This window comes from Pterocles gutturalis, unplaced genomic scaffold, assembly GCF_000699245.1.
Source record: "Pterocles gutturalis isolate BGI_N339 unplaced genomic scaffold, ASM69924v1 scaffold50460, whole genome shotgun sequence".
In the NCBI taxonomy this organism is placed as follows: Eukaryota; Metazoa; Chordata; class Aves; order Pterocliformes; family Pteroclidae; genus Pterocles; species Pterocles gutturalis.
The window spans coordinates 1-10,986 of NW_010142761.1; the positions used below are offsets into that span (position 1 = coordinate 1).

The following is a 10,986-nucleotide window of genomic DNA, read 5'->3' on the forward strand; positions in this document are numbered from 1 at the left end:
CCCCGTCCCCGTCCCCCCCCCGATTTTAGGCTTTGTGTTATTCACTAAAAATCATGCTGCAGTTAGAAATCTGCAGACGGTATTGCACTGACTGTTCTGGTCGTTGCCTGTACTAGTGTTAAACTCACCCAAAGCAGGCTGCAGATCTCGTCTTGCTTACTTTTAGTCCGTGCTCTTGAGGCTGGACTGGTACCCCCTGCCCAGGTTGTCCACCATGTTGTGGACGCACAGCTGGCAGTGCAGTTAATCTAGTTCCTAATTATTTCCCTCCTCTCAAGGAGTGCAAGAGCTTAGGAAAATTTTTTCAGAGGGAATAACTCATACTGTCTGTGTGGCTGGCTCACTGGATGATTACCACAGGTAGGACAAGGAAAATATATTGGTCAGTTCTTGTTGTTTCTGGTTAGGTTTTATATTCAGTTTTAGATGTTATTGTGACATATGGGTTGCTGGAAAACACGTGTTTTTGGAAAAAAAAAAAAACCAAACCAAAATGCTTGCTCTTTATCTAAACTTGTTTGTTTGTTAAATCTTGGGACTAATATTCTACTGTATTGAATCCAGAGCACCCCTCAGCAGCATTTAGTAATCTTCCTGTTGATCGACAAACTGTTGCAGCACTGTTGGGCTAGGCCTTTCACAGTGGTGATACTGGTTTGGTGGTAGGGGCAAAAATTAAGCAACATGTCTAATCTGTAGTCTTTGTATAGTTTTGAGTCTGCATCTGTGCATTATCTGTCTAACAGAGGACAGAATTGCAACCCTTCATGACATCAGCCTTGATGATGGTAGTTGACCTTCTTACAACAGATTTTATTTGCTACTGCTCAGTGTTGGTCAGGTATTAAGCTTTAGTGATAATGACAAGTTTCTTTAGTCTCTAATTGTTTTAAATTATTTTAGTGTTCAGGAGTGACCAAGAGATATAGACCAAGATGTTAGTTAAAGCTGTACTGGTGAGGGGCTTTTTCAGACATTTTGAAAAGTACCTGTTTTCATTTTAAGGTTCTGGCCCCACTGCTGTATTAGTCGTACATGCCACTTGAGCTGCTTGCACTGGACCAAGCAAAGAATCAGTACTGTTCCAAGGATAGTGTTTTCAGGTAGACAGTTACCCATGTGTAACATTGAACTGCCATCCATAGCCTTAGAAGCCAAAGAAGTTTGCTGAATTTACAGAAAATGCCTTTTTGCATTGTGGTAGTGGTGTTTAGTGAGTCCATTCTGAGGTTCTTGATGGTTTTTCAGAGTGGTGGCAAAGTAAATGGGTAACTGGAAGTGTGATCAAGAGATTTGTTTGAGAAGCACTTCTAACCTAGCACCAGATTTTTTTTTTTTTAATTTGTGTGTGTTTGATATGCAACTAATATATGGTTGTGGAAATACTCGTTGTTATAAAAGGAGCTTCACAACAAACTCTTTAGGTGTTTGAAAGTGTAGACTTCAGTGCTCTAAACCCATGTGAAACTTGCTATGTTGGGAAAAAATGGAGGAGAAGTAGAGAATAGTGAAGACAACTGCTTGTCTTATGTAGTTTGGCAGGAGCTTAGCACATTTCATGAGTACAAATACACATGAGCACTTCACGACCTTAATGAACTCATAAGAAATCCCTGCCAACACTGTACTGTAAAAATGTGAAATACTCAAGTTCATGAATACTTTTGTAATAATGTCAGTACTTTGACAATTTTGGAATGACTTGATGTGATTTTCAAATAATGCCTTAGAAAATTTTGCAAACGCAGAGTTTTCCTTTCAGGGAACTAATTGAAATTTTGGCAATTTCAAGAAACCAGAAGCTTCCACAACCAGGAGAAGAGAGCCAGGTAAGCTGACTTTCTAAACTCTATTTGGGTAAGCACAATGCTTTACTTCTAATTCTTCTGTTTTCTTTATTTCTTCCTTTGTCTTTGCCTGTAGTCAGGCTAATGGTGGTGTTGAGGTTTTGGCCCCACTACAAAGGCATTCTTGGTCCTCATGTTGTTGTTTGTTTGTTCATTTGTTGTATGCGTCATAGTCTGTTTCTGCAAACAGGAAGATATTTTGTTTAATTTTTCATGCAAACAGAAATACTTATATGGATGTCAGTTGCTCTTTGCAGCACGATTGAGGGTGTGTTGTTACTCTAGCTAAATTAAAAGTTTTACAAAACTCTTTTTCAATAGATCCTGGAACTGCTGATTCAGAGAGATGGAGAGTTTCAAGAGCTAATGAAGTTGGCAGTTGATCAGGGGAAAATCCATCATGAAATGCAGCTTTTAGAAAAGGTAGTAGAAAAGAGGGATAATGATATTCAGCAGCTGCAGAAGCAACTAAAAGAAGCAGAGCACATACTGGTAAGTTCATAATGATGTGTTTGCTTTTGAGCACCTACTTGTGAAAAAGGTGGTTCTGGAGAAAGTGGTGTTAGTTTGAGAGGATTTAAATATGTAAAACTTCATAAGAGCTTAGTGGTCTGGGGTTTTTTCTTCAGTAGTCAAATAGTAGTTAGTTATTGTGGTATTCAGTTTTGTTTTATAATGCTAATTTTCTTCCAAACCTGTTTTGAAAATGTTCAGTGAATAGTTTCTTAAAATGCAATTAAATGCAAGGGTTTGTTCACGGAGCCAACTTTATGTAGAAGTTTGCAAATTAAAGATGCATTGAAAGTTTGGTTTAGTTTGTTTGTTGTTTTTTCACAACTAGGCAACAGCTGTTTATCAAGCAAAGGAAAAGCTGAAATCAATTGAAAAGGCAAGAAAAGGTGAGTATCTGTGACTGTACATACTACGTAAATGCAGTTGTAAAGGAAGTTGCTTGTGAGCTCAAGTTAGGGTTGGATTTTTTTCTTTTTAATTCTAACATCACAGATTTTAGATGCTTTATGTGTAAACAGATTTCCATTTCATTATGAACAGAAACCCATTTTCTTGGAATAAAGACAGGAATTCATTATTTTTTGTGGCAGACATATCTGGATATTAAACTTGAATTCAAGTGTCTCAACACTCTTCTTGGACTGATAATAGTATATCTGATTACCTAAGTGTCTCACCAAATTGCCTTAGTAGGTCTGCTGAGGAAAGGGAGAGAATGTTTGTATGCCTGTGAGTTATATTTGACAGACTGATGAGCTGGTGATACTGATTTCTATTTGTAGCAATTCCTGCCACTCTGTGGCACTTACCAAGCTAACCTTTTTTTTTTTTTGGTGTGTGTGGGAGGCATTTTCTTGGTGTTGGTTTTTTTTTTTACGGTGTCTTCTGTAATTTTGTTATACTTCTTTCATCTAAAAAATCAAGGAATTTAATAAAGTTTCTTTTACTGTAATACAGGCATATATTTAGAAGGGCTGCTACATGTATGCTCTACAACTACCAAACAAAATTATTTACGACAGAAAATTCCATAATAAATCAACTGTTGAAGTTTTTTTACAAATTGTGCTTGTCAAGGACAGTGCTTAAGAGGTTGGTTTGTGTTTTTCACAAGGTTGAAGAACTGTTGAGATTGAAGGTGTATTGAACTCATGGCTGCAAAATCAGTTCACTGCAAAGCTCATCCTTGCATAGTCTAAAAGTCCTCTCAACAGTCATTGCATTTGAAGTATGCTTTTAATGTTTGACAAAATTATATTCCCAATCTTTTAGATATGTGTCTAATATTCTGAGATAAGTGAATGATGCAATCTCTTCAGAATACAGTAACTTTTCTTCCATTCTTCCAGGTGCCATTTCCTCTGAAGAAATAATTAAATATGCCCATAGGATCAGTGCTAGCAATGCTGTTTGTGCCCCTCTGACATGGGTACCAGGTAACTATCATATTTATGACAATGATTTTTTTTTTTTTTTAATAATAAAGCATGGACAATCTGGTCTTATAATGCTTTTATACAGTGAAAAACACTGGGGTTTGTTAGACTAACATTGTTTTCTGCTGTTACATTTAATATTTTCAACAAAAATGGATATCCATTGACTGACTGGCCTCTGCTCCTCTTTACTTTTTTTCCTCTGAATGTTTGCCCCAATTATAAGTTAGAACCAAGTATGTTAGTTAGAACCAAGTATGTTAAAGGCTTTTCCATGTCCTCCGTTGTGTTTCCTCCTGCACCTTATAGTATTATTTTCAGAGGATGTTAGTAATCAGCAAAGTCGGAAGCAGGGCTTTCGTTACATCAGGTTTCAGTTTTGGGAACTATCCTCCTTGACCAAATTAGAATGTGTTTTTTCAGATTCCTGTCCTTGCTGTTTAGCTGTGAAGTAGCAGGCAGAGCAACGATATCTTATAAACATGGTTGTGGTTTTTTGTTTTGTTTTGGTTTTTTGATGTGCCTTTTCTGACAAGTTTGAGTGAACAAAGAAAGTCTTAAGTGAAAAACAGACTTGGATTTTAACAAAACAGGTGTGTTGCTCATTGCTCATCCAACCAATCTGAGTATGGGTTTTTTTGGTCCAGAAACTAGGCGTTGAAGAAAAAGTTAATGTCTGCAAGACAATTGTTAGATATTTAAAAAAATTCTTGTGCCTTTTTTCTTAAAGGGGACCCACGTAGGCCATATCCTACAGATCTGGAAATGAGGAGTGGTCTCTTGGGTCAGATGAACAACCCATCCACCAATGGAGTTAATGGACACTTACCAGGGGATGCACTCGCAGCAGGCAGACTGCCAGGTAAGAGAAACTCAGTTTTGTTTTGCTTTTCTTTATTCCTTGTACAGTCGTAACAATTATACATTTCCCTTAGCAAGCCAAATCAGAGTTAAAATAATAAAAATTATGGCCAGTGTTGTTCCCTAGCAGTGAAGATCTCATAAATAAAATTAACAATTAGAAATTGCATAATTTTATTTCATGCTAAATCATACTGCAGACACTACACCTAAGTCAATATAAGCAAAACTCGGTTACCCTTCAATTCACTTATTTTAAATTACTGTAAATTAAGTGATATGAAATCACATTAGAAAGAAGCATTTTCAAAGCAAACTTTTCTTAGCAGTGATGACAGAAAGTATGGAATTGTGAAAGCTGTATTTGGAAGAAAAGGTTTATTGTCATCCCCTACCTTCCTTTAAATCTACACTCTATATAGCAAGACTGTGTGCTCAGAACTTATGGATTTAAAAGACATTGCAAAGCACAGCTGGTGAGGTAGTACCTTAGGTGTAGGCATCAAGCTTTAATCGCTTAATTGCATAGTGAAATGCGCACTTCCTTTGATTTTAGGGGATTCATTGATTCATGCTAAAACAGAATTTAGTGGTAAATTACAGTAACTGAATCAACCATTCAGTAGTTGTGTACCTGTGCAACATTAATCTACCATGGTTAGACTAAATTGTGGAAAAATTCTTAGTTTGGATTCATAGGAGATCTATAACAGTTCTCATCTGTCTGTAAAGCCACTTGCAGATGTTATGGAAAGCTTGTTTTCAAAAATCATACTGAATATATTAAAAATCCCTGTATTGTGACTCCAGTGGAGAAATAGTAAACCTGGATTTTGTGTTTCCAATCATCTGTCTAATCCTATTGTCACCTCTTAGGTAGTATCTTTAGAGACTTCTGCAGAGAGATATCCAGTTACTGAGTCCTTACTGAGTCTGCAAGCCAGCCACTAGGCTGCCTGGTAGCCTCAAAACTTTGAGGCTTCTTAGCACACACATTCAACCTGGTTTAATAGTGGACTGGTTCCGGCATTGAAGAATGGCCATAGAATGTAAAATGCTGGCATACAGTCTCAGCTGGTTTGAATAAAGTTAGTTGAACTCACCACAGCTGGGATGAGACCACCTGGGTACTATTGTTGGTCTTCCTAAAGTGGGCACAGAACTGGCATAAAGGCTGCATTATGTCCTCACGTCAGATTTAGAATCATAGAATGGTTTGGGTTGGAAGAGACCTTAGAGATCATCTAGTTCCAAGCCCCCTGCCATGGGCAGGGACACCTTCCACTAGACCAGGTTGCTCAAAGCCTCATCCAGCCTGGCCTTGAACACCTCCAGGGATGGGGCATCCACAACTTCCCTGGGCAACCTGTTCCAGTGCCTCACCACCCTGACAGTAAAGAATTTCTTCCTAATGTGTAATCTAAATCTACCCTCTTCCAGTTTAAATCCATTACCCCTCATCCTGTTGCTACATGCCCTTGTAAACAGTCGCTCCTGTTGGCCCCCTTTAGGTACTGGTAGGCTGCTATAAGGTCCCCCCAGAGCCTTCTCTTCTCCAGGCTGAACAACCACCACTCTCTCAGCCTGTCCAGATAGGGCAGGTATTCCAGCACTCTGATCATCTTCGTGGCTCTCCTCTAGAGCCGCTCCAACAGCTCGACTTCCTTCTTGCATTGGAGCGCCCGGACCCGGTCGCAGTACTCCATTTGTACTGCTAGGTAGTGCATGTGGTATTAGGGGACTGTGGCTGTACTTCAGATGTGGAATCTCAGGTGCCTGCAGACTTAAAGATCAGAAGCTACTATGTGTGGAGGGTCTTCTGAGTTAGGCAGCACCTGAGTGATAGTAAGTCTACCATATCTAACCCCTGCTTAGACAGTGCAGGGGAGTCCCATCTGCGTGGGCTTTTGTTCACTTCTTGGTCTGCCTAATTTAATTCTTGCTGTAAGCAGGAGATAGCTGGTTTCTTCTATGGGACAGACTTAGCTACAGTGCCTGGTAATAAGTGGAGAAGAACTGAAGCACAGCAGTAGGAGCATAAATTAAAAGGAAGGGAGCAGAAATGCAGTATAGGTGGGTACTGCAGATTTGAAATGGGAGCCATTTGGGGGCAAGGAAGGGAGAGACTGGGAAATGTTGTGGGGGGAGGGCAGGTTGGTAGGAAGTACAGAATGGGATGGCTTTGGAAGTAGGACGAGAAGAGAAGAAACAGTGAGAGCTTAGAGAAGTCAGAGGCAACTGAGGCTGGCCTGGCTGGGGCACAGTGGGGCATTCCCACCTCTGAAGTATCTCTGTGGCCCTGGTTCTCTAGTAGGATACTCTTCTCCTTTGCACTTGATGCACTGTATTTGCTGTTGGAAAAATTATAACTAAGGTGTTAGTGAAATTGGGATAAAACCTTTTACTCTGAATTTCTATGGTCTTTTTTTAATCTAATGTTTTCATCTATTTTTGCATAGTGACAGAGGGTGACCATTTCCGTTATTGCCAGTGGTTGTGAATGTTAAGTCAGTTCAAGCTGTGCTTTGAAGGTGAAAAGCTCAGTATGAAGTTTTGAAGTGGAGTAATGAAAGATCAAGAGCCACCTACATGGGCCTCTTCGGCAGAGTAAGCTTTTACAGTGATAGAATGGCTCCATTGTGAGATGTTTTCCAGCTGTTACTGGAGGGTTTCATCTGTCCAAAATTCATGAAGGATTTTAAGATTTGTTTTAATTTTAAATTGGAGTTCTGGTTGAGCTCTCTTTTTGAATTTGTTGATATACAAAGCTGATAGTTTGATTATGCCCCTTTTTCTAGATGTGCTCGCTCCTCAGTATCCTTGGCAGTCAAGTGATATGTCAATGAACATGCTACCTCCTAATCATAGTAATGACTTCATGTTGGAGCCTCCAGGACACAATAAAGAGAACGAAGATGATGTAGAAGTTATGTCAACAGACTCCTCAAGCAGCAGCAGTGACTCAGACTAGGTGCAAGAGGGACAGTATCCCTAGTAGACCTTTCCTGTGGTGAAGGTAGGTTGGATGCTGTTTGTCACAAACTGCAATACCCTTTTGTTACGCTGGCAGCCCTGTGTAGGGAGAAGATTACAGCTGGCTCAGAAATAGGGTGACTAATTTAAAACCGTGGACTTCAGATTTCTTTTTTTTTTCCATTAGATGTTCAAGCAAAACGACTGGGAGCTTTCTGCTGGAAGAGAGATGTCACATTTCCAGTGATTATGTAAATGTGTGAATGTGTATGTTTGCAAGAGGTGTGTGTGTGTGTGTGTGTATATTTACTATACAATGGATGACTAAAGTTCCTGGGAAAAAAGGTGTAAGGGGAATCCCCTTGTTATGTTTGTTAGTAACTTTACTCTTTTGATGATAGCCTTTTCTATGGCACAGAAAAAAGGCATGAAATTTGTAATTCTAATTAGTATAATTTTTGTTACTGCCTAAATCCATGTTCTGGATCATCTTGTGTGTGCGGAGAACAAAAATATGGCAATAAGGTGTAAAAAAAAAAGTTTGTAATTATTGTAATATATAATGAATGATTTGTCATAAATAAACTCAGATTTGATGTAACTTTACATTTCATTTTACAAACTTAAATCCTGTGTGAGTTATTGTGTAACTTCAGTTCTCAGCACACTTTATCCCAGTATGTGGTTGAATTCTGATGGAGTTTCATAAGTTTGTACTCCATTTTCCTTTTTGCAAAATGCCAAGTCAGTATTAGAAGCAGCTGAGGAGTCAGGAACTAAAGTCTGCCCTCTCTAGCTGAGCTTTATCAGGTACACAGGTAACTGGGCAGACCCCGAGGCAGTGATGCCCATTCACAAGAGTTCACCAATACTTTGGTTAAGCATTGTGGGACCCTGGAGATGGCATGCTTTTGGGCATGCTGCATGTTCAGCTCCTTTCAGTTCAAAGTGCTCACAGATTGTTTATTCTTGTCACCTATAATATTTTCAGTTCTTTGAACCTGCTAATTTGCTTACTTCAGCAGTTGCATTTCCTGCCTCAGCTACAATGTTCTTTTATCTTTCGAAAGGCACTTCCCTTGGCTTTCATTTCCTTGTTCTGTTTTCCTTAAGGAGTCATGACAGCTACTTTTCTCTTTAGTTTTCTGATTTGGTCAGAGGGTTACTTATGTGAACTGTTGCTCACGGTGGTTACAGGTTTCTGCCCTGCAGTGAGGCTTCCTGAAGCACAGATGACAATTGTACTTGTCCATTGTGTACATTCCTCACAGGAAACGGGATAAATCAGGTCCTTCCTCATTTGCTCAGATGATCTTTCAAAAAACACTGCCACCTCTGACCAACATAGGTATAAGTCCCATAAGGATGTAGAAATGGTCTCTTCAGTCAGGTTCAATCACATAATACATGGCAGTGTCTTTTGGTTTAAGAGAAATGGGGAATTTGGCTTTGCCTGAACTGTTCCTGTTGGGAGTATTTTCAGAGTAATTAAAATTTGACCTCTATTTGCAGTCTAAAGTTATTCTTATACATTTTAACCTTTATTCAGTATCAGCTTTTCCTCTTTGGTGTTTACCCTGATGTCTTTATAGAGAACTGTATTTCCTCTAATTCATGTTAATCCCAACACACCTCGCCTCTCTCAGTCATCCTAGTTAACCTTGCCTACCCTTGTTCTAGTTCATTGTTTTCTCTTAAACGTGTGATCAGAATCATACAGTATTGCAAATGCACATCTTATGACACAGCCACAGCTCAGTAGTCTCTTTCATCTTCTCATTTACAAGGACATTATATTCTTGGAATGAAATACAAATAGAGATAATTAATACTTATGGAAAGTGTAATGTACTCTTATTTGGCTATATCATGTGGTTCACTAACTGAAGTATTGTGGAGGTGGGTGATTGTCTCCAGACAGAAATACAAGTGAACAGAAGCAATGACCACTTCTTTTTCTGGGTTGTTTGCTCGTCTGTTGGAAGGATTACACAGGACCAATGTGTTACATCTAAGCAATAGGTAAGACGACAGCTCTGCCCACTGTTTGCTTAGCATAAAATCAGACTCTAGGTATTAGATGCATCCTAATCAATTTCTTTACATCAGTGCTCCAAACTATACACTGTTCAGGAGTACTTTTCCCAATGCTGGACAACTATAATGCCCTTTTAGGTGAATTCTGTCTATTACAAGCAATTTAGCAAAGCACAGTTTTAACTGTGTGTTCTGTTATTGAGTGGCTTAGGTGTGTACAGAATAGATTCTCCTGTTTAGCAAAAGTACCAAAAAACAAAGTAAACATAACATTTAGTTGAAAGGACTGAGTCCTAGGAGCAAAAAACTACAGAGAATCAGATTTTCTGGGGGAAAGGGAAAGTATACATGCATGATACATCAAAACAAGTTATTTAAGTTAGGAATTGCTGACAGCTGATTGCAGTAATGCACTGTAGTCATTTAATCAGTCCACTTAGAAAGGATACAGAAACCCTGACATATGCAGATAATATTTGTGTCCTCATTCAGTAACTACTTGTATATTTACAACAGATAGAATGAATATAACCATTAATGGTAACAAAGTATTTATTGCATGACAAACCATTTCACAATGACCCATTTCCCCATCAGGAGCTAGATGCCTGCTAAAATTTAAAATTGCAGTAAATTATTTTAGTCATTTTTTTTTTCATTATTCTTTGGGACAGATGGGCAGGACATCTGTCAACTCTTCCTACAGTCTCTTTGTTGACAGCTGAACAGAATAATTTTTAATGTGCATAAAGTTGCTTTCAGGAAGAAAATCTCCACTTTTGAATAGAAAAATAAGCTTTCTACAAAGATACAGTAGTAAAGGAATTTTCAGTGATATAAAGCAGTTTTGAAATGGGAGATAACATTATCTTCTTTCTTCACTTTAGAGAAAGAATATGGGTCCTAAGGGAAATTGTACATAGTTAATACTTAAAATGCTAAGCAGGAGTCTTGCAATCGTCAGCAGCAGCCTTCCTTATATCACTCATATAACTCTGCTTCTCAGCAAAAAGAGCCATTTCCATTTAAGAAAATGTATGTACAAAGCAAGGAAGAGCTTTAAAGCCTCTGAGCTTGTTTCTTTTAAGAACTGACAAGTCATCTCATAATTTCAGACAATTTTAATCTCTCAGTATTGTGCTTATGTTTAATTTAAAAGAAGTTAAAGGTATCTCAACCATTTTGTACAATGGCTATATGTAAAGGAAACAGATAAAAACTGTTTGAGAAGGCTGAAGAGAAAAAAAAATGAGCCAATTAGTGATTTAAGAGTCATATCCTAAAATTAATTGCTGATGTCCTAATGACTACAGCTGGAA

General features: G+C 38.5%; 1 protein-coding gene across 1 annotated transcript; it reads left to right on the forward strand.

Moving 5' to 3' along the window:
* Positions 1-1,730: 1,730 nt before the first annotated feature.
* Positions 1,731-8,142, forward strand: MED4 (mediator complex subunit 4; the record flags this gene model as incomplete). The annotated part of the gene is made up of 6 exons (XM_010084474.1): positions 1,731-1,829; positions 2,169-2,339; positions 2,689-2,746; positions 3,710-3,796; positions 4,527-4,658; positions 7,456-8,142. Coding segments are annotated over 6 exons (720 nt in total), but the record flags the coding sequence as incomplete, so codon positions are not given.
* Between the last annotated feature and the right edge of the window lie 2,844 nt (positions 8,143-10,986).